A 25,040-nucleotide genomic window follows, 5' to 3' on the forward strand; every position below is an offset into this window, starting at 1 on the left:
TATTCAAGCATTTTTAAACTTTATGGGTAATGTTATTTAAAAAGTTTCTGATACTTTTTCCTTTTAGAGAAAGTTATTAATAGTTTTTCTTATAATTTGTTATTTTTTTTAATTTGCCTTAAGAAGTTTAATTCCCCAACAATATCTGTAAAGTAAAGGTAGAATTCCCTAGATATTTTTTGTTTTTGTAGTCAGCAATTAATATCCCCCATGAAAAATTAGTTATGTAATCAACACCAAAATTCAGAAATCCCTATTCACTTCTCCATGAAGCTTCACACAGGAACAAAGAGGAAGAAAAGGTAATCTATTTCTTTGAAACTAGATGAAAAGTCCCTTTAAGCTGGTAACTTTCAATGACATATAGCTGGGTTTAGTAATACACAATACATTATACAAATTGATGAGATGACTTGTCATATTCTTAAGAGAAATTATGACTTAATTTCCTGGTATGTTAAACAAATATTTTAAACTAGAATACCGCTCATGATTTTCTACTCTATATAAAGTAGTGGTAGAAATTAACATATGAAATCAAATAGTTACAAATAGAGAAAACATTTTTCTTTTTTTCTTCATGTAAGTCTGGTGTATATGCTATGAGACAAATGCATTACACATTAGAACAAAGTGTAAATCAATATATTGTGACTTCTTACTTTAGTTAAAATGGAAGCCCATAAGCATAATTTTGAATTTAAAAATTAAAGTAGATAGGAAATCAATTTTTTTAATCCAACTTTAAGTCTTTACCATGAGAAATTTTTAGGCTACACTAGGTTTTAATACCTTTTGTCAAAGCATGAAGCAGCAGCACCCAGTTGGATTGGAATAGAGTGGAGTGTTAATCACTGACATGTCCAACTCTTTGTGACCCCACGGACTGTAGCCTGCCAGTCTGCTCTGTCCATGGAATTCTCCAGGCAAGAATACTGGAGTGGGTAGTCATTCCCTTCTCCAAGAGATCTTCCTGACCCAGGGATCAAAGCCAGGTCTTCTGCATTGCAGGCAGAGTCTGACAAATATCCAAATGGAAGAAAAATGAAAGAGTTGCTAAGGAATAGGATACATTTCTATAAATCATCACAAAGTTGGGCAAGATAAATTATAACTTAAATAATTCTTTCAAATAGTAAGTCCTGCAGGATCTTTGTCTGTGTACCACTGCTAAATTTCTAGTGCAAGACTATGAACAGAAATCAAAGAATCTGTGAGCTTTCTCAAAATTTACTTTTCTTTGCTAAGGTTCCTCTATTACAATTCAAAGAATAATTCATTTTCAGTTTTTTTTTTTTTGCCTAAATTAAATGTAAAGATTTTCAGCAGTTAGAAAATTTCTCCCCCAAAGAAACTACATACAAAATCACTTTGTGTACAATGTTAACTATATATGGTCATTTCTGTGTTTGAGTTTATTTTATTCTTTGGATTGTATGTTGATTTATTTTTAGTTAAGATCAACAACTACTCACTTCTCTCTTCTTCCAGTATAACTGAACCTTCTCATTACACTCTTCCTTTTTGGCTAAAATAAACCTTTCTCTACTGGTCAAACTTTTTTTTTTTTTTTCCTCACATATCAGGTCTGCTTGACAGTGATTACTAGAGTTTAAAGAAGCATTAGAGGCTTTTTCAACTTCTGCTAATTTATGCTAGATCTCTTGTTCAAGTGATAAATTCTTTGTATGTTTTTAAAGCATATACAATGCATAATGGACTTATGCACTTAAATTACAGCAACAATGCAGTTTTTGCTGAGGACTGCTTTGCAGAATACCAAACCTTGTGCTTTCATAGGCGAATTAAAAATAATTTGAATCATTTTAAAGAAATCATTCTCAAATGTATTATACTCTTCAATGCTTTATTAAACACAATATATGAAACAGATTAAATGGATTCATAGATGGGTGGTTAACATTAAGAAGAATTATTGTAATGTGCTAAAATGTACTGTGCTTCAATTAGGTGAATTGAACTGGCCCCAAGAGCTCTGGTGGTTTCCTATTTGACTTCCCCCACAATTTCATCTGTTATTTCTGTAAATAGCTCTCCTAATCAGCCACCGCTACTCTTAATTAACTGTAAGTTATAATTTAGAGAAATGGAAAGCTGTTAGGGGACACGAGATAGCCAAACTTGGCAAATGAATAATATTATTTGATTCCTGATTCTAAGTCAGTGTGCTCTGACCTGCAGTGTTTTTCAATTTATTGGGAGAATAAAATTTATGGGCTGAATTACTGCTGGTTTTTCTTGCTCAGAGAGTTTTTCTCTTATATCTGGAACTGGGATTGTGTTTTAGTTGGTTGAACCGAATTGACATTTGAATGTAAAAGAAGCCTAATTTCATAATCATTACCCAAGAGGCTCACAGAGAAAAGATAAGAGAGGAATAAAAGTCTTCAAGAGAAAATACACAGCATTGTCTTTCCTTGTTCCCCAGTGATGATCAAATGGATTGTACCTAAATTCTACTGAAATAAATCCGTCAGTCTTTAGTTACTATTCCTCAATTTCATATATGTAAATGGTAAAGGCACACAGAAAGCATTATCACTGTATTGTGTTTGTTAGAAAGTAATGTTTAGGGTATAGTAACCACTCATGAATAACTAAAATATATATTTTAAAAATATCCATGCATTGAAATTATCTGCACAATTTAACTGAAGTTATAACAATACTGTGATGTGATAAACAGAAGTTCAAGCTCTGGAAAGGATGACAGAAGTTTCCTTAGAAGTTTAATCATTAAGAAGTGTGAAGAACTTCACCAAAATATCTTCCATGTTTCTGTGACATTTCACCCAAGGAAGCTGTGTCTGCAAAAATGAAAGTTGAAAATGTTATAGCTAATGAGACCTCTGCATAAGGGGAAATCCATCAACTTGAGAAGAGCTAAAACTTTAATTACATGAGGTTTCATTATAGCTTTTATTTAAGTGCCATGTCTTTTATTGCAGAGACAATAATGTAAAATGATAATTTCAGATAAAAATTTATTAAAAAGTGTATTTTAAATGTAACAGGTAGGTGCTTATGCTGAACCCACACCTCCTTTCTTCTCCTACCTCTATTTCTTTTGAGTTTCCAATCTTAGGTCAAAGGATGTTGCCATTACAAGGGAAAGATAAAGAAAATTTGATTACTACTTTCTGTTTATTGTTAACATGTCGATAATTGTTGTATATTTTGCTCTTTTTAAAGGATCCAAATATATGCTGGCATTTAAACATAATATTTCTGTTATTTGAGAGGTATGTTGCTTTGTCAGAATGATAGTGTGTCAATATTGTTCTAAAATAAAAATTGTCAGTATATTGCAACAACATGTGTTTTACATTATTAAAAGTCTTAAGGCACTGTGGCAGCAAGGGGTAGCACAATTAATGATCATATTTACCACATTTCATTAAGTTGGCATCCTGTTTCAACAGCAGAGACCTAGAACTTTGCTAACTGCAGCTAGAGAAGCTACAGTGCCTTACCACTCTGAATTTGAGTTGCTTAGAACTTAAACCTATTAAAAACTCAGAACTTTGGTCCTATATATTACCAATTTGAGAAGGACATTGTGTAAAAAGCAGATTAGGATCCTTTCCAAAGTGTGTATCAGGAAGAGACGAACATTTATTCTGGAAACTAAGTAACACACAGCAGCTGTATCTAGACTTGACCTCAAACCAAGAAAAACTTCCATGTTAGTACCAGTTTCGTTATTAGTGTGAAGACTTACAGTGAAACCCAGAAGGTGAAAACCCACAAATAAAACTGCCCCCAAAGAGTGTATATCAGCTCTCACAGAAGTGAAACAAAGATTTTCATAAAGTCTGAGATACTATTTCTGTTTGTTTAAAAGATGGATAATCAGTGAAGTCAACAATAACAATTTAGCACACAGATCTTATGGGCTATGAAGAAAATGTTGGCTTACAAGTCCAGAGGCTGAGACCTGGAGCTTGCTTTGTCCAAAAGTGTGTAAAATTTTGGGCAGATCAGATTCTTCTCAAAGCCTGTGTTCTCATTCATTTACAAAAATGATTTAGGTTGAAGGAGACTTTATACTCTTGAATCTCAAATGATTTCATTGCGTGATTATGTGAAAATTATTTAATTATTCATATTATCTATTAAATGATTCACATATTACATCTATTTAATTCACAGGAATATTGTGACAATAAGAAATAACACAGCAAAAATAATTTTGAAAAGTTAAATGGAAATTAAAAACGTATTTTCATAGCCTTTATTATTCTTAAAATATAAAGACATGAAACTTTACATGAGGAAGTCAAAAAATGTCTGAGAAATCTTGGTGATAGTGGCAGGCAGTAAAGAATAGAAACAGTGGTTGAGCAGGTGAACCCACAATGATTGAAGAAAGGGAAAGAGAAAAATGTATGATATTAAACTCTTTTCTCAACATATTTTTATGATGTTACTATCTTTAGGTTTTAATAATAAGGACAGTGATGGGGATCTTCCCTAACCAGGGATTGAACCTGGGTCTCCTGCGTTGCAGGCAGATTCTTTACCAACTAGGGAACCCCTTGATGCTCTATAAAATCTATTAAGTAAAGGACATAATATATTAATTTGGATTTCACATAGCAATGATTCAGAAAACATTAATTCAACTCCCTTTGCATAGTTTAATAACTCTCTGGAGTTTTTATGGTCTAAAACATATGTAAAATTTATAGGAAAAATGAACTTCCTATATGACTTTTATGTCATACATGAGTTTTGGTTAAATTCAGAAATATTAAAATGGGTGATAACCCAGAGTTGCAAAGGTGATGGGATATATGTGGAAACCAACTGAATTTAATTATTTTAATCTCAGTGTCATAATGTTCTCAATATATCAAGAAACTGCAGGGTTGTGGTCCCGATTTCTAGGACTTATTTAACTTTTAATAGCAATTAGTTCCTACTCAAATATAATGTGGTGATTTTTTAACATCCCTGAAGAGTAACCGTTCTTAGTATATCTCTAGAAATAAAAAAATTTCAACCTGAGTTTTGAAGATGGTGCTGCTCGAAAGGCAGTGTCATTGGTTATTTTCAGTAAGTCCTCCTGTAGTTATGGACATTCAGTAACTTTGCCACTTCACTGACCAATGATTCCATACAGGGAAAAATTATTTTAATTGCCATTCTGTGAATGAGATAGTTGAGGTAAAATACTGATTTTTCATTGTGATTGACAGTATTTGATGAGGAGGCAAAACAGCATGACAAATTAAGAGGGTCAAGGTTAATGTGATGCTTCTGGGCCTCTTCATCATTGGTCTGAGTATTATCTTGAGAAAAGCAAAAAGCAGAGTTTTCTCTCTGTAGTCTGAAATTGTCAAAACAGTTCTGAGCTGTCTTAATATGTTTGGGAGATAGGATGCACCCTCTCTGTAAGCCTTATTGGGAGTGCCTAGATTGTGTGTCCAAAAAATATTTACTGTTTAAAACATATAATATGTACAATTAAATACATTTAAAATATAAGCTAATGATTTAAGCTTTCTGGAATTGAATTCTACTTGTATCACTTACTAGCTGTGGGGCATTGTGAGTTAATTAATATAAGCTTTCCACTTACTTGTACAATAATAATAATTATTATTGAGCACAATTCTAGGTGCTTAATGTATACCAATTCATTTATCCTCAGGACAATGCGATGTGGTTGAAATTATTATTATCCTCATTTTATGAAGGAGGATTTCAGAATTTAAGCAAGTTGCCACAGCTAATAGATAGATGACCTAGGATATGAGCCACAAAACCAGACCTGTCCACCTGGTATTTTACCCCTTATACTGTACTACTTTTCAAGATATTGGAATAGTAATAGTACTTACTTTATGGAACATGATGAGTAAATAAAACTAAACATAGGGCTCAGCAAAGAGTTAATTTTCAGAACTGTAATATAAGCTCTTCTCACTTGCACATATTATGTGTCTAATACAATTTAGAATTAGTACAGGCATCTAATTTAATCTTCACAACACCCTTAATGTTATTATCTAAATGTACAAGCTGCAGAGAAATAAATTATTTTGATGGAAATGAGATAATGACTGACAGACCAGGATTTGGATTACATGTCCTGATTTCATGCCTGATACCCTTTCTGCTATATCATTTTCTCTCCTGGTTCATGATGATAACTGGGTAGTTTAGTTATAAGCAACAAGATGTATATCACCAGAATGTGTCTTCTTAATAATAGAGGGATTGCTACATGTTTATTTATATTTATGAAAATGATTTAATGATAATTAGGACTTTAATCTTTGTTTGCATATTAGTATTTAATATGCAAGTTTGTGAGAATAAGTTTTCTTTTTAGGGCAAAGTAGATCTAGGCATTGTTTTTTAACATCATTTAAATTATTTAACATCAATGTACTAATCAAGTACAGAAATGTTTGAAAAACTGAGTTTATAAGCCAAGAGATACAAAGGGGGATTTATAAACCAAGATGGATCAATTAGCCCACTTTGAAATATTAATCAAAGCTTGCAGGTATTGTTATTTCTTCAAATTTTACTCACGATTGGAATCCATTAGCCTCTGGAATTTGAAAGCCGGTTTCTTCCAATCCGATCCATAGGGATACCAAATCGCCTTTTTGGATGATCTACTACTTTCCTGAAATAAACCAAAAATAACATATTTAAGCTAATGTCCAATTAGTTTTGCTCTTTTATTTCCCGCAGACTTGGGGCCTTTCTTCTGGAGTAGGAATGACTAGTAGTTCTTATTCATCAGCACCCAGTATGTGTTAGACACTATCTCTTATCTTTTGGACATCTGTTGAAGTAGGTATGCCCACTTCCATTTTACATCTGAGGACACAGAGGCTTAGAGAAATTAAACGACTTATTCAAAATCAAATAGCCAGATGAAAAATAAGATCTTACCAGCATACCAATCTGATAAGTGCTTAGTTTGGGTAAGTCCCTTTCCCCTCTTCAGATTTTGGTGTGTTCCTCTGTCACTTGAGGGAGGTTGCACCAGGTCAGTGGTTTTCCCTAACCTCTTCCTTACAATGGTTTTCCTGGGGAAGGATGGTGGTGGAAGAGGGACAGACGCTGAAGCCAAGACTGGATATGGAGTAAGTGTGCCCCTCAGGTCTTCACTTAGATTTTACGTAGAGAAGCTTTGTGTGTGATAGTCTATATTTGTTATATATGTTCAAATATTGTTTTGGGGGAAAAAAACTTCATTATTAAAATAAAGTCAAAAATTCTACAAGAGGCCTTACAATTTGTGTGTTTTATGAATTATCTCTTTAAAAAGACACATTTTAATTTGATTTGTTATTGCCATTACTTAGTTCTATCAAGTCAAAATGCTAACAGGAAAGGTCCCAGAGCTGTGAATGCATAACTTTCACTGGCCTTGGATTTTAAAGACGTTTTTATCTTCTTAAGAAAGATAGAAATAGGGAGAAACTAAGAAAGCCATGTAAGTAAGTGACTTGTCTCACAGCTAAGGGGAATTGACTTAACAGATTTGTTGGACTTTTTATTGACATAATATGCATACAGAAAATAGGATATTTTGTAAGTGAACAATATGAGATATATACAGATTATAAACATAATTACTATCCAGATCAAGAAATAGAACATTACCAGAAATCAAATATTTTTGAATAGGAAAGAGTCTTAAAGTTAATTCTTACACCAAACATAAGAATATCAACTCCAACTTTTGATCAGCGATGATACAGCTTATCACTTGAAAATCTCAATGAAGAAGATCTAATTGTCTCTCAAGACAACTTCGTCAATATTCAACAGCTTAAAGAGTTTCAAGATTTGTTTCAGAGCATTTTCAACAGTTTTGTTTTTTTTTTTTTTTGGTTCTTTCTAATTACTTGCATTATATTGTCAGTATTAGACTACATAATGTAAACACTAAAACTACATCATCTATAAAGGCTTCCCAGGTGGAAAAGCGGTAGAGATTTCAAATGCCAGTATAAGAGATGCAAGAGATGTGGGTTCAGTCCCTGGGTTGGGAAGATCCCCTGGAGGAGGAAATGCCAACCCACTCAGGTATTCTTGCCTGGAAAATTCCATGGACAGAGGAGCCTTGCAGGCTACAGTCGATGGCATCTCAAAGAGTCGGACACAACTGAGCGACTGAGTAAGACGATATACTGCCCTTCTGACCTAAACAGTTGTAAGATAATACATAAATTTGTGGGTTTTTAAACCCAGATGTTTGTGTTAATTCATTACCACAGCAATAAAAAACTGAACATGTTTGTTTGTATGATTTAGGGTTGATGTCTGAGTGTATTACAGCTAATGCCTAAAAACATGAAGCAAATGTGATTTTTATTCCTTGAGTCCTCAAATTCCTTCATGAACAACTCCCATTATAACTCCAGGGAAGAGATGAGGTAGAAGCCATCCTGGGATAGAGAAGAATGCTCTGGGGAAGTCCCAGACGATAGAAGAGGAAGTGAGAAACCAGCACTTCCAGGTGTTTAAAGGACTGATGAGAAGAGAAAGGAAATGGCAGCTGGGAAAAGAGTAGTGGCCCACATGTGAGCTGACCTCTGAAAGCTTCTGTGGAGTGGATACTGTCACCGGAAATAATCCTTTTACTTTTCTAGAGAAGTGTGATGGTTTCAGGGCTTCCCAGGTGGCTCAGTGGTAAAGAATCTGCCTGCCAACGCAGAAGATGCAAGAGGGGTGGGTTCGATCCCTGGGTGGGGAAGATCCCCTGGAGTTGGAAATGGCAACCGACTCCAGTATTCTTGCCTGGAGATTTCCATGGACAGAGGAGCCTGGCGAGCTGAAGTCCATGGGGCCGCAGAGTCAGACACGAGTGATCACAGCACAGCACAATGCAATAGCATGATGGTTTGGTTTCATGCATTATTATAAATTAGAACAGAACATGTATGGGTCCATATTACCGATATATACTTTCAAAAGTGAAAGTAAAAAAATGAAAATAGCATGTTTTTCTTTCTGTATTACAGTTAATCTACTTTTCCTGCTCAGGTAGATGGGAGGGCGCTACAGGCTTTCCTGGTGGCTCAGACAGTAAAGAGTCTGCCTGCAATGCAGGAGATCCAGGTTTGATCCCTAGGTCAGGAAGATTCCATGGAGAAGGAAATGGCTACCCACTCCAGTATTCTTGCCTGGAAAATCGCACCAAAGGAGGACCCTGGCGAACTACACCCCATAGGGTCACAGAGACACTACTGAGCAACTAAAACACACAATGGTGTGATAAAAAGAAAATAAACTCTTTCTCCTTCCATCTTCCCTCAGTCCCTGTTCTTTCCTTCCCTTCTTTCCCCCAGATTTGATCCAAAAAGTATTAGAAATCAGGAGATATTGGCTTGTATTCTATTTATTTCTTCTACTTACCAAAAATGAGAATAGCTAAGTCAAATAATTTCTATATACTTTTCTATCAATTCAGAAGCAAAATGGCAATCTAACATTTATCTTAACATTTTTGCTGATATGAAATATATATAACAATACTACACTCTTTAGCACATACACTGACATGAATGAAGAGTGTGTGAAACTTAAATGCTAACACAGAAAAATATTCTTAGGACCAAAAGGGAAAGCCATACTTTCTAACTATCTAGTCCCTCTTGTGACAAAATAATGGAATGACACGGCTTATATATTCATTGAAAACAGTCCATCTTTTCCATTCTAAAATATTCTGAAAGTAGTTTAAGGATACAGAATATAGAGCGAAGTAATATAATGAGGATGGATTACTTTAAATATAACTTTAAACTTCACACTAAAATATAGACAGACTGAGTCATTTATATTCTTTGATAATTCAATTTCTAAAGATGTTCACCATTCTAAAACAACTGTTGGAAAGCTTGTGTTTATACTTTTTGTTTAGAATCACACATATCAAAGATTCTATAAATTTATCTATGTTCAGTTTTAAAAAATAAAACAAACATCCTTATTGATAGCACCAAACTAAGAAATAAAATATTACCATTACTTAGAAGTCCTCAGTGTTCTTCCTCCCAAATTGATTCCCCGCCATAACTTGGTCACAGAGGTAATCTGAAGGATGAATTTTTATCTAATAGTTCCCTTGATTTTCTTTATAATCTATATGTATTCTTCAAAACTCTCTTGGTTAGTTCAGATGGTTCTAGAATTTTATTTGAAAGAAATGATGTGTGAATTCTTCTTGACTTCTTTCAAAAAATGTTTCATGTTTTCAGATTTGTCCATGTTGACTTGTGTAGATATAGTTCTTTTATGTTCACTGTTGTATAGTATTTCATTGTATGGATAATAAATATGCAACAACTTATTAACACATTTTACTGATAGTAATTTGAGGTATTTCCTTTTTTTGTTATTATTGTTATGTACTGTTCAGCTAATTTTTTTCATTTACATGCCTTTAATGTACATTTGAGGATTTCTCTCTAGTAAATTCTTAGAATTGCTAGCTATTCTTATACTTAATTTTGTTATATAATGCCATACTGTTTTTCAAAATGGTACCTATTTACACACCAGAGAGCAGTGTATGACAATTTCTATTGTTTCAAATCTGTGCCAGCCTTTGCATTGTGGACTTTTAATTTTGCCAGTAAATTTATATCTGTAATTATTGATGGAGTTATACTGTAATTTTCTTTTCTTACTCTTTTTACTTACTTTACTCTTACTCTTTTACACACATGGTTTTGGTGTCCAAATAATGCTAATCTCGTGAAATGAATTGAGAACTATACCTTCTTTCTTAGGTATTATTTTGTTATTTATTTAATTGTTTCATGCTCTGAGACTATGTTCTGTATGAAAATCAAGCCTTTAAAGATGTTAAGGCTTATTTTGTGAACAGATACTTATTTAACAGTTGTTTCATGTGAACTTAATCAATTTTTCTCACCAATTGTAGGATACACAAGAACTTTTATTGATTCTGCTTAAAGTTTTGAGTTTCAAAGAAAGAAACTTAGGAATTAAGTTTAGTGGAGAGAGTGTTCTCACAAAACAATGATTTGCTGCTACATCTTAAAAGGACAATAAAATATCTGGACTCTTTCAAGAAGGGCATATAGCTCCACCAACATTGAGTAACAGCAAAAAGGGAAAATACAGTAATGGCTAACAGAGGATGCTCATTTAAATAGTTCAGTAATTGGACTTCCCTGCAGATTCTGAGGTTCCACTTAGCTCCCTGGTGGGAGAACTAAGACCCTGCATGCTGTGTGGTGTGGCCAAATAAACAGTTCAATAATTTAAATTAATAAAACACAGAAGTAAATATGTATAAAGTTTAGGTGCATATAGTAGCCATGCTCCAAGATAAACTCCCATAATTCTACTATAATGCAGTCTCCTTCCACATTGAACAAGACGGACCTCTGTCATCAGTAGCATATTGTGGAAATGATTTCTAGAGCTAAGTAATGAAAAATGCTGCAGCTTCTGCCTTGCTTTGTTGGATCTCTAGGGGAAATCACTTGCCACTTTCTAAGGCCATCCTACGCTCCTTCAGAGAGGTTTACATGACAAGGACCTAAGGCTTCCTGCCAAGAGCTAGCAAGGGCCTGAGACTTCCTGCCATTAGCCTTGTGAGTGGGCCATTTTGGAAATGGAGCTCCCCAGTCCCCATGCAGCCTTCAGTTTATTGCAATCCTGGTCAGCTTCTTCATTGTAACCTTGGGACAGACCCTAAGCCAGAATCACTCAGGCAAACTTTTCCTAGATTTGTGACGCACAAAAACTGAGTGAGAACATAAATGTGTATTATTGTCTTGCTGCTGCTGCTCAGTCACTGAGTCATATCCAACTCTTTTTAACCCCATGGACTGTAGCCACCAGGCTCCTCTGTCCATGGGATTCCCTAGGCAAGAATACTGGAGTGGGTTGCCATTTCCTTATTGTCTTAAGCTGCTGTATTTGAGTAACTTGCTTGCATAGCAATAGACACCTAATACAGTAAGACTCAAAGGGCTGTGGGATTCCACAAGAGAAGAGATCATAGCCAAATTTGAGGGTTCCAGGAGGAACTTATGGAACATATGAAAACAATAAAACAAACGGTGACCCCCGAGTCCTGCAATCTTGTTTATCACAATTTAAAATTATAGAATTAATAAATGACATAGGAAGTTAGATATAAATATAAGAGCTTAGAAAAACTAATATATGAGACAGACTAGTATGAAGGAGACTCAGCAAGGGCCTGTAAAAAATGAGAATGAATGAAAGGTTAACTTTTAAATGGATTTTTAAATTTAAAAGAGACAACTGGGTTTTCAAATTCAAATTCCAGAATGTTCTGATGAAAGACCACACAAATCTGAGTGATGATGTAATTTTTAGGGACCAATACATAATGCCCCTTTTTTTTTTTCTGAATCCATCTTTAGACACAAAGTAGAAATGATATGAATGATCAATGCATAGAAATCAAAACGTCATTTTGTTTAAGCTGAATGTAGAATAAAACTTCAATTTGCATTTAAATGACTTTCCTACATTTCCTCTGAGGATTAGACTGATTTACACAATTAGTCCTAATTATCAAGTAAAAACAAGAAGAAGAGGATGAGCTGAACATGCTCAACTCTTCCTCCCAAATTAACCTATCTGGTGCATGATTACTTCTCCTTTGGGAAAGAATGAATAAAGGATTAATGCTTGGGGTCAGTATTTTTCTAACTGGAGTTCTTCTACTTGGAAACATGAGGCTGGAAAATATGACTTAATAAATGGGATATGTTTGGAATGATGAAAGAAACTGCTACTTCATTAGCACACAGTTGACTTACGACTTTTGGAGTTCTACCTCAAAAGTGGTAATTCAATCTTGAGTAGATTCTATTAAATTTTTGATGATGGTGCTGACTAGGCATAATGTCAGCTTCTGAAATATTATTCCCCAAACGGACCATATTAACAGGCATTCAGAAATAAACCAAGAGCTCTGGAATTAAATAGCGAGATTTAAAGGGTTCCAAATCAGACATGCCTGATTTGGAAGCTACTGTAGATCTGTAGGACTAGGTGGAAAGGATTTTCATTTACTTGGCTCATGAGCCTCTTTTAGGGACTAATGACACTTGGAATTTCTATCCAGCAAATGAATTTACACAAAAATGTCTTCTATAATTTTCTTTTGTGGGGAGTGGATAATGTACATTTCAAAACCCATATATGGAATTAAGCATTATCCCTTTTGGGGGAAAGTTTTAAACCTTCATGCATGAGTTAGGTTAGAAGTAAAAGGTAAAGGAACTGTTTCTTTTCATGGACCTGAGTTGGGGTGTAAGAGGCAAGCAATAAAGAACAATTATTGGGGGAAATGGCCCAAGATCAATGTTCAAGGGCATTTCCTATAGAACAGACAGACTTTTGAATATAAAGAAGGAAACATGAAAATAGGGCATCACATTCTGAGTTCTTTCTCTGTGTTCTTCACCATGGAATGGAGCCCATTTTGAACTATCTGCTTTAGACATTAACAATTAAAAGCTGGAAAGAAGTAAAAACTCATGGAGTAACTGGATTGGCCTTAGTCTGTGGCATTGTTTTACAATGAATTAAAAAGGTGAAATCTTAGGATTTTTCACCTTTAATCTTTGGTCAAGAAGAGCAATTGTGTCTGAAAAATTGAAGTTGGAATTGCTCTTCTCAATTTAATTTAAACTTTATGTCTGGCTTAGGATAGAATCATATGTATCACTGGTACAGTTTTTCCAAAATGATTTATTTAATGTAGTCATTCTAAGTGAATCTCACTTTTTCTGGCCTTGGACAAGTGCCTTATTCACACATAATTTAATTTCTTTATCATAAGCAGTTTGTTTCTCTAGAAAGTCATTGGACTTGAGGTTCAAGAACCTGGCGTTCTAGCTAGATTATAGCCAGGAAGTCACTTTATATCTGTGAAAATATACCAATAAATAGGGGATAATATTTTCTTAGGGTGTTAGGAATTTTAAAAACCCAGTGTATTGGAACGTTAAAATGGGATTCTTTCTGTCACAGTTTTGGCTGTGGCCCAGAAAAACTGAGGGGGAAAAAAGGATGGTATTTCCTCTTGCATTCCAAAGTAGGGTGCTAGAGTTATGCAGTATTTGTAAAGAAGGTGGCTATAAACTATTTTTCCAAAAAAAAAAAAAAGATTGATACTGAAGAGGTAAATAAGAATTTCTCTGGAGCAAGTTACTGGAGAACAGGGATATTTCCCTCTTTTTTCATATGGAGAAAGGGCTTCAAGAAAACCTTGTTTCTCAGTCAGTCTCTATGCTTTGGCAGAGGAGCCTGGGGGCTGCAGTTCATGGGTACGCAAAACAGTTGGACATGCCCGAGCAACTAAACAACAACAAATACCCTTTAAAGCAGGGTAGACCTCATAGAACAGACTGAAATCTAAAGGGCAGGAAGCTGTGAGAATTGGCTCAATTCCAGAGTGAAGAGATGGTTACATAAGCAAAAGCTTTACTTTCAGTGACCAGAGTCAAGGATGTGGGTTTTCTGTGGAACAGATGTAGAGCAAGCATGTGGGTAGAGTTGGCCTAGGTTAATTATAAAAGGAAACTTCCCCTGCTTTTGGCCAGGGGTTATGGGTGATGTGGTCTCAGCAGGACGCTGGTGATGGTGCTGTCAAATGAAGAAACCAAGCGAATAGGATGAAGGTGAGGAGCAAAACTGATCTGCTGAAAGAGAAGCATTGCTGGAGGCAAGGGTATTTATTGTCAGTGTTCACGGTGGTTATGCAGTGACCCCAGAAAAACAGCCCATGGTGAGGAGTCACTTTGAGCATTCACTGAGGGCAGAGAACATAAATGTCAAGTCATGATAGTATCAATAAAGTAAGACTTTGCTTCTACAGCCCAGAGTGGTAGGGGAAGGGGTGAGGGCAGACTGACACAAACTCTTTCCCACTGCAGCTTTCCAGCCTGAAAAGGAGAAACATTTTAATACTTATAGTTTGGTCTAAGACTGTTGCTGAAGCTGCAATACTTTGTCCACCTGATGTGAAGAGTCGACTCATTGGAAAAGACTCTGATACTGGGAAAGACTGAGAGCAAAAGGAGAAGGGGGTGACAGAAGATAAGATGGTTGGATGGCATCACCGACTTGAGCAAACTCAGGGAGATAGTGAAGGACAGGGAAGCCTGGCATGCTGCTGTTCATGGGGTCGCAAAGAGTCAGACAGGACTTAGTGACTGAACAACAGCTAAGACATATGAATAGTTATTTTAATTACTGAAATAAGATTCTTTTTCTAATATAAGTGATCAGAAAATTTTTTGTTATTTCAATGTGACCCACAGAGTCATAGCACCTTCTTTTATTTTTACCCAAAAGATAGAAAATAACAACTCCTATTGAATGTGTTTGAATGCATGTGGGTGAGGAATAAAGTTGCTTTTCTATTTATGTTCTATAAAGTCCTTCTCTTTCAATTAAGTGATTATAGAAACAATGTTAAAAGCAAAGTGTTTATTGACCTGAATCTATAGAATGTATGTAACTGTGCTGGGTAACTTTCATCTGTTCTTCAGATACACTCTCTGCCTTTTCAGTCTAGGAAATTAACCTTTCTGGATCCCACAAACATTCCTGTACTCCCTGGCTTTGGTCTGGGGCAGGCAATGGGCAACCTTGGCAGAAGAGACTGGAAGGAGAGAGGAAGTGAAATCAGGATACTTTTCCACTTGCTCCCTCCTTGCAAGCTCACTTCCTCTTAACTGGAGGTCATAGCTTCTCCCAGGGAATCTGACTCTTCAAAGACCAGGTTCCTGGGCTATTGTGCCATACGGTATGATGTGCCTCTCCCAGAATTTCGTAGTGTGCCTTCTCAAATTTTCCTGTTTCAAATGTCCTGCCTGTTTCCTCTGGAAACGCTGACTGACACCATGATATTACTTCCTTTCCTGACCTCAAAATATTAATGGGAGAATTAGAACAATACAGTTGTGAAAATATTTACCCTAATTAAATTCAAATATAAAGTATTATTATTGTTAATATTTTACAAGGCATTTTCAGTTTTGTGTGAAAAAGAGAGAGAAACCACTTTTTAGAAAAATTCCAATATCTTCTAATATTAAAGGTCATTCAAATAGTAGCTATTATTTTCCTAGGGAAGTTGTGGAAGCTACTTCCTCTTATTTTTCATAAACTGAATGGCCTCTTCAGGCTTTAAACAAGTGAACTGAATGGAGAAAATAGTTTGGATTTCAAAGCATAGTTGAGATAACCCTGCTCTGAGAATTAAAGTAACTTGCACATTCAATTGAAAATGAAGCTAATATCATAATCAGGTGGAATAAATATTGAATATAATATAAAATAGGAAACAACAGATGATTCTTTGCTTCATTTTATTATGATCTGACGTAGACTTTGTCCTGTTTTCTATGCTTGTTTTCTTTTTTATTTTTCTCTAGGTGTTCATTCATTCTTCCATTTCCATCTCTTATGGACCTTTCCAAAAGCAGATTTAAAATTTTTTCTTTTCTGAATATTTTATAGTAACTGAAAATAAAATAATGCATTTCATATGCTTGAGACAGAGCTTTAAAATCTGGGGTCATGTACCAATTTGTTACAACATTGCTTCTGTTTTATGTTTACTATTTTTTTGGCTGCAAGGCAGGTGGAGTCTTATCTCCCTGACCAGGGATAGAACCGGCACACTCTGCATTACAAAGCATATTATTAACTATTGGACTGCTAGGGAAGTCCCAGATTCCCTGTATTGTTTCTGGTCATTTCTCTGTCTTCTCATATTTCCTGAAAATTGGCAGGTGGAACTTGAGGCAAGAATTTTCTTTTGCAATTCTGTTATATAAGTAGTACTGAGTTAGTCCAACATAGGGCGTATCATGACTTGCTCTTTTTTCTCTTGTGATGCTAGCAGAAAATTGACAGTCATTGTCTAGAGCCATCATTTCATTAGGGTTTGCAAGATGGAGACATTCTAATACTTTTGTTCTTCCTTCACTTATTAGCTGGAATAATTATATAAAGGAGAATTTCGACCTCATCTACTATGTGTATTGTTTCTTCATTGCTTTAGCTGTACAAATTTTATAAAGAGAAAATTCCACCTTTTCTTCTTTGTGTTTGCAAGCAACTATTTGTTGTAATATCCTTTTATGCTCAGTTAATAGCCATGAAGCAATCAAAAACTTACTCTACATTTTATATGCTTTCACTACTGTCCCTAAATTACTTGATATTTTGCTATATCTATATTGTCAGACTGCATAACTATAATACATGGCACTCTTTTGTTTTGCAACCATCATTACACTCTAATTCTAAAGTTATGCTTGCACCAGTTCTTATGAGCATAACTCTAGAGTCATTTTGACTGAACAAATTCATCTAGTAGCTTCCTCAGGAAGTACTACTCATGTGAACAATATTCCCTAATCTTTTAAACAGTTGTAATAGTTTATTTTTAGCCCTCAAATGTGAAATGCTGTTTAAATGAATATTAAATGTTCACCAATTTCCCCTTATTGCCTATAAATTGAGCTATATTAGGTAGATTATATCTCCTGATATCTTAAAGAAATTGTTATGATGAAACCTCTATGTAGATTATATATATTTATATTTATGCAATATTATAAATTCATATACAAGTTTTACATAAACATTTACATGTTGATTTTCGAATTATTTTGTAGACTGCTGCAAGATCCAGGAATCAGAGAAATTCTGTTTATTAGAAGGCACAGTCTTTTCTCCACTTATCCTTTGTTCTTCCATATTCTTCTTTATAAATTGCTTTTAAATGTGTCTCTTCTTGCTTTGTGTTATAATTGGTTAAAAATACTTCTGCTTTTAATTGGCATGTGATTTATTTGAGGGACAGAGATTATATTTTTCTACTTTTTTCCACCATAGTCCAACACAGTGCCTAGAACATAAGTGAAACTAACTTGTATTTGTTAAATTAAAATAGGATCTGAATTTCAAAATACAGGTGTGAAATTTTTGTCAAGTATATGTAGGATAAATCTAGTCCCAGAGTGATTTTATTTCCTAGTGTTGCTTTGAGAATCTTTCAGAACAGAAGCCTAGCAATTGCATCCTGTATGTTGAAAATCAAAGTGAAAGCAAAATCATTCACCAGGAACAAATGTGACAAGTCCTAGAATTCCAAGTGACCAAGAAAACTGGACTAAAGGATATGTAGATGAGTGCAGGAAGAAATGAGGTGTCAGTAAATGAAATTCTGCACAGGATTTCCTAAGGAGTTTGCTTTTATCTTGTAAGCAATGGGAACTTTTCACGAAGTGTTAGATAATTCCTCTGGTAGTAAAAGATACAATTGGTGATCTAAAAAAGTGAGGATGGTGGTGGAAGAAGAGATGAGGGAAGACTGGAGAAAGAAAAGGTGAAAAGATCATTTAGGCCAGAATTAGGAAAGTCTTCATGTGAAAGGCTATCTTGGAGATATTTAACATATAAAACAAACAAGATTTAAAGAATTTAGTGATAAACGCAGTGTTTCAAGTGCAGAAAAGGAATCCTGTGAGCAAAAGGAATCCTGTGAGGAATCTTGTGATCCTAGTATATTCCCCAAATTCCAGACTATGGGAACTGGGTAGTCTCTTGGGCCACTGCTAATATGAAGTGTCTAGCACTTTCAGGCATTGGAGAAGGAAATGGCAACCCCCTCCAGTATTCTTGCCTGGAGAATCCCAGGGACAGAGGGGCCTGGTGGGCTGCCGTCTATGGGGTCCCACGGAGTGGGGCACGACTGGAGTGACTTAGCAGCAGCAGCAGCAGCACAAGGAATAGATTTTGAAGAGGTATAAAATGAATTAAGTTTGGCATGACTGCTTTAAAGTACTGACAATTGCTCACTGATTAAAGAGAGATTTAATTACTTTAATTTTATTATAATAATTAACAGTTTGCAAAGTTCTCATTTGATTTTTATGGAAGTAAGTAATTATCCCCACTTTCCAGATAAATAAGCTGAGGATCACCGAGTGTAAGATCCTTATACAAATCACATGGCTAGAAATAATAAGAAATTTGACATAGACATATTTGTTTTGACTCTAGATCCTGAGAGATCTTCACTACCTTCTTGGTATAGGAGAGGAGACTTACTCATATCATTTGGAAAGCTTTGTAACAAGGGTAAAAATAAAAATGGAATTCTAGTTACCTCTATTAAAGAGAAAACTTAATTGACTGGAACATTTATCTCACAGTGTATACTTCTGCTCTTACCTCCCAAATGCTGTATGTCTTTAGTAATAATTACTTTATATCTACATGCAACAGAATCTTCTTCAGAAAATATTTTGACAAAAATATTAGTGCATATTGTGCATATTAGTGGCAAATTCAATTTTAAGTACTTTGATAATTCAAGAATGGCAGTCATTTTGCTTCCCAAACTTTATTTCCAAAATGATGCCTTTAAACTCAGAAATGAGCTAAGATACTTTCAAATCTGTTTACCTACAAGACTTTCATTGTACTTTTTTCTAGGTAGAATTCTCCCTGTTTCTCAACCCAGTGTGGAGAAATTAGAAAATGAAAATGTTCCTTCTCCAAGAATGCACTTACCTCTGTTTACCTTTATGACTTACAGAGCCAGCTGAGAGTCTGTCCAGGGGAGAACCAAACCCAGAGAAGCTTCTTTTCTTCTTTGTTTCAATCACGTCATTCTCCAGAGACACAAGTTCATCAAGAAGTAAGAGTTTTGCTGCCAGGTCAGTGGCCGACTTCGCTTCTCTGACTGTGGGTGATGACTGAACACCTAAGACTCCAGAATCAAAGGCCTATTGGGCAAGAAAGGTGAGTCCACTCATTAAGAGAAAGAGTATGCATACAATCATCTATCTATATTTGGATTTTACTATTTTTCAGCTGACATGTCTCAAAACTTGGTTTCTCACGGAGCTATGATCCAGAGAGAAAGACTTTTGAGGAGAAAAACACATAGGGTTGAAGCTTATCCAAAAGAAATGAAAATAACACACACACACACATATATACAAAGAAAAAAAGGATGAACTCCAGACCTGCCTCTAAAATTTAGTATATTAACTAATTATTTTTTCAGATTCTTTCCCAGTAACAACTGCATTCTTATTACTCTAACAGCGTTTTATCTATACTTCTTCCATCTCTACAATTATATTTTCCCCTGTATTATATTATCTAAAACATATGTATGTTGCATATTAAATTGTGAGTAACTTGAAGTCAAAGACTATGTCTAATCAGCTTTTTGTTTGTGCTATTCATTCCCTATTTCAGTATTTTTCTCATTATTATTGCACTAATTAGTACATTTCTGATGAATATTTATTGAATGAATTCCAAAAAAATATAAACCTCTTGCTGTTTTCTTTTCACTACTGATTCATTCATTCAAACCACTAAACATCCACTATGCAGGTCCTGTATTTGACCGAAGAGATACAAAAATAAGAAAAATCCAATCTGTGCTTTGAGGGAGCTTACCATCTCTACCAGTGTGATTTACTAACAAATAGCAATCAGTATCTACGGCGAGTCAGAGCTATCCCAAGAATTTTATTGTCCCATGTCAAATTTCTTTGTTTATTTACACATACTGCCACTTGGTAGTCCATCCAAGTCATAAAAGTGTGTAAGTGTCTGGTTTATGAAGTCTATCTTCCTTTCTCAGGCCCAATCACAACATTTAAAAAAAATGCTCCTATTAACAATCTGGAGTCATTCTGTAGTCCAGGGGATATAACTTCTTTCCTAAGAGTTTGAGAATATTCCCCTCTGAGAAGAAACATTAACTACAGCTAACTCTTGGTGTGAGCAGGACTTATCTTTTTTCACATCCTGTCTTTGTTTTTGAATTGTTTATCTCATTCTCTTTCTCTTCCGTTCATTTTTTTCTGCAATAAAATGAAAGAGTAGCACTTTCTAAACCTTTTCATCGTCGACTCAAACATTTTTCTTTTGGAATACTTGCAGTCTGCCTCAAAGCTCTTGATACTAACGGCCGCTGAACTTCTTTCCTAAACAAGTCAAATCTGCTCTAAATATGGCTAGTTCTTCTTGGAAAACTCCTCTTGCCCTGCTCTTTCTGATTCCTATCAGGAGTGATTGACATCAGATCCTCTTGGCAGCAGAGGATGAGGCGGTTAGATATAATCCCCAGCTCAATGGACAAGAATTTGAGCAAACTCTGAGAGATAGTGAAGGACAAGGGAGCCTCGTATGCTGTAGTTCATGGGGTCTCAAAGAATCGGACACGACTCAGCAACTGAACAACAGCAACAACCTCTTCACTCAGTGCACACTCTGAATCCTCATATAATTCATTTGTTCCCTCTCTCTGCCTCTTTTCTGTTCTGTCCTGAGTACTGCCATGAAGTAAATTATCTCCAAACACTACTTTCATCATATAAAAAAATTAAAAATCTGTATAACCCTTTGTTACTTACAGTGCAAACTCCAGAACTCCTTTTAAAAAATCTTAACTTCAATTACTTCCCTGCATAAGCTTGGAAGCATAGAAACTAAAGAGGGAATAATCATGAGAAAGAAATGATGAAGATCAAGAGAAAAATCACAGGGCAAAGTTAAGAGATCTTTTATTATCTCTGAGAGTCCTCCAAAAAATATGTGTTAATTCTTCCTACTGATATACATACAAAGTCAAGTTTTCTTTCGTTTTAAAGATATTCCTAATCCTCCAGAAAAAAGGCACAAACCTTTTATAAAACTTGCCCTTCAGTAAAATGCGTTTCAGATTCTCACTTCATGCTATGTAAGCAAGTACAAAGGATGCATATTTCTCTTAAGATCAAATGATCCAAGTTAACCTTTCTCTGTGTCAGGATGTCCTCACATTTCTTTTCCTTTGTAGTTTAGTATTGGCAGCAAGAAAATATTTATAGTGTGATAAAATTTTGGCCAAGTGACTCAAATCCTGACATGTAAACAACTTTAAAGTTCACATAAAAGCACTTCATCTTTATATAATTCATTCAATTATGTATGTATATGGCTGAAATTATAATGAATTTTCTCCTAAAGTTTTTGGTTTATGGAATACCAATCTTTGTTGTGACTTACAGTTTTTTTTTTCTTTTAAAGATTTATATACCAGGTTTTCTCTGAATCCATTGTGAGGACACAGCATAGGAAGAAATGTCTATTTACTTGATTTTTGTGTTATTGAAACTTCTCCGTATTTGTCAGCAGCACCTGCTACTGACCTTAGGAAAAATGATTTAAGTTCATTAAAAAACATGGCCCCTAGTTTCCATTACCTCTGTTGTGACACCCACTGAGAACACTTTTCCTGAGCTCCAGAGCATCAGTGTCATAGCCAGGATAAAATGTGCACTTGCTAATCTCCAGTCCAGCATCTAAGGGCCACACACAACAGGGTTAACATTCATTAGTTTGACATATAAAGATAGGAAACAAAAATGCCTGTAAAGCTTGTTATAGGCAGGTAATAAACTAAATTATTCAGCTTCTCTACATTGGAGTGCACCTTTGCAACACTTAAATTATACTTAATAGAGGCTGTCAATCTCCCAGAATGAATTCTATCAAGGCTTCATTTCCATGGAAACCTAGACTGGGGTCGTACAGCTATAATCATAATTTAACTAAAAAAACCCCAAGTCTGAGAAATCTAGTTTGTGGACCCTTATTCTTTGTAATCCACAGGTTACAACATCATGTATCTAAGGAGAAATGTGTTAAATTGACTAGGTATGATAAACCAGCCCCTGCTGGGGTTTGCAGTGAACAAGACAGAATGTGCTGTGTCTAAAAGTAATTTTATATGAAATTTCAAAAACACCACTGTCCAACAGTAGAATATCTTTATGTCCTGTGATTTAAAAGGATTTTTTTGAGCAAGATTCAAAAGGTGAACTTCATAGAAAAAATTAACAAATTACACTATATCAAAATTGAAATTTTCCATGTGATAAGGTACAGTAAACAAATTGCAATAAATAACAAATTACAAATGAAATGTATTTTGAACAGATATAAAAAAGCAAGATTAGCATTTTAAACATTTAAGTAACTGATAAATAAAATTTAAAAAACAGACACAATTAAATAAAAATGGGCCAAAGTTTATAAGAAAACATGTATTTGAAAGTTCATAGCCTCATTGTTTATAGCAGTGAAAAAATGAATCAACCCAAGTACCTTACTCAGAAGGAAATGGATTTGTCAGTTGAGTTACATTCATACTGTGGACTTAAAGCAAACGATTTAAATATATGTGTTATCTATAGTTCAAACAAACGATGTAAATGTTATGTGTAATTGTATGCATGGATTTAAAACAGAGCAGATTTGAGGGGAGATTAGAAATTCTAGAACAGTATATATGCCATGCTACCATTTACCTAAATTGGAAATACATAAAGCAATTTCCTGTATTTTGAAATCTATACCTATAATTAAAATAGAGACCAATGGAAGTTGATTCATGACTGATTGCTTCTGGGGAAAGTGGGGGAGAATATAAGATTATGAAGAAAACATAAGGGACTCAGGTTTTACCTGTATATACACAGGAAAGCAAATAAGTCAAAAGGTTGCATTTATTAATTCTGTGTAGTAAGCACAAATGTGTGTCATTGATACTTTTATGAATTTTTACATTAATAAAGCACTATAAATCCAATTAAAGCTTATTTACAATATAGATTAGACCTTCTGGCTGCCAGTCTGACAGCTGGTTAAAATGGGAGGCCTTGTCCTGCTGGGAAAAGATCCCTGGCTTTGGGCTACCAATAAAAGCGACTCGACTTCTCCACTTAACGCATGACACTGGGAAGTCCCCCAGTTCATCATTAATAACAATTCTCAGCAAACTTCTGTTTCCTTAAAAAAGAAAAAAAATCATTTGGAAACCTGCAGGGAGCAAAAAGAAGAATTATTCAATCTGAATACTTGGATTTGAGACTCATATTTGCTTTAGTAATAGTATGGCCTTGCGTGTGTGTTACTTAATCTGTTGAAATTTATTTTCCATATTGGTGAAATGAGGAGTAATGCTGACTTCAAAAGAACTTTGAGAGGTTGGATTAATTCATGTATAAACTCTCCACCGCATATATTGTTCAGTTGCTCAATTGTGTCAGACTCTGTGACCCATGGACTGCAGTACGCCAGGCCTCCCTGTCCACCACCAACTCCCAGAGTTTGAACAGACTCATGTCCATTGAGTCAATGATGCCATACAATCATCTCATCCTCTGTTGTCTCCTTCTCCTCCTGCCTTCAATCTTTCCCAGCATCAGGGTCTTTTCCAATCAGTCGACTCTTCACAGCAGGTAGCCAAAGTATTGACGTTTCAGCTTCAGCATCAGTCCTTCCAATGAATATTCAGGGCTGATTTCCTTTAGGATGGACTAGTCTGATGTCCTTGCAGTCCAGGGGACTCTCAAAGGTCTTCTCCAACAGCACAGTTCAAAAGTATCAGTTCTTCGGCTCTCAGCTTTCTTCACAATCCAACTCTCACATCCATACATGACTACTGGAAAAACCATAACTTTGGCTAGGTGGACCTTTGTTGGCAGAGTAATGTCTCTGCTTTTTAATATGCTGTCTAGGTTGCTCATAGCTTTTCTTCCAAGGAGCAAGCATCTTTTAATTTCATGGGTGCAGTCACCATCTGCTGTGATTTTGAAGCCCAGGAAAAGAAAGTATGTCACTGTTTTCATTGTATTCACATCTATTTGCCGTAAATTGGTGAGAAAGGATGCCATGATCTTCATTTTTTGAATGTTACTCTCCTCTTTCACTTTCATCAAGAGGTTCTTTAGTTCTGCTTCACTTTCTGCCATAAGTGTGGTGTCATCTGCAGATCTGAGATTATTGATATTTCTCCTGGCAATTTTGTTTCCAGATTGAACTTCATCCAGCCCAGAATTTCTTATGATGTAATCTGCATAGAAGTTAAATAAGCAGGGTGACAATATACACCCTTGACGTACTCCTTTCTCAATTGGAACCAGACTGCTGTT

At 35.1% G+C, this 25,040-nt stretch overlaps 1 protein-coding gene and 1 long non-coding RNA gene across 2 annotated transcripts in view; one reads left to right on the top strand and one right to left on the bottom strand.

Moving 5' to 3' along the window:
• Positions 1-1,848: 1,848 nt before the first annotated feature.
• Positions 1,849-25,040, bottom strand: part of OSTN (osteocrin) — a 36,342-nt gene continuing 13,150 nt past the window's right edge. The window contains exons 2-5 of the mRNA XM_061412941.1: positions 22,308-22,406; positions 19,612-19,826; positions 6,568-6,664; positions 1,849-2,828 (exon numbers count right to left, since the gene is read on the bottom strand). Of these exons, the coding sequence (XP_061268925.1) occupies positions 6,580-6,664; positions 19,612-19,826; positions 22,308-22,406 (399 nt within the window). The 3' untranslated portion in view covers positions 1,849-2,828; positions 6,568-6,579. The remainder of the gene's footprint in view (positions 2,829-6,567; positions 6,665-19,611; positions 19,827-22,307; positions 22,407-25,040) is intronic.
• LOC133245027 (uncharacterized) overlaps positions 14,543-25,040 on the top strand; it is a 37,093-nt gene continuing 26,595 nt past the window's right edge. The window contains exons 1-2 of the long non-coding RNA XR_009735598.1: positions 14,543-14,696; positions 19,637-19,842. This is a non-coding gene — a long non-coding RNA (uncharacterized LOC133245027). The remainder of the gene's footprint in view (positions 14,697-19,636; positions 19,843-25,040) is intronic.

The sequence above is a fragment of the Bos javanicus genome, chromosome 1 (assembly GCF_032452875.1).
Source record: "Bos javanicus breed banteng chromosome 1, ARS-OSU_banteng_1.0, whole genome shotgun sequence".
Lineage (NCBI taxonomy): Eukaryota > Metazoa > Chordata > Mammalia > Artiodactyla > Bovidae > Bos > Bos javanicus.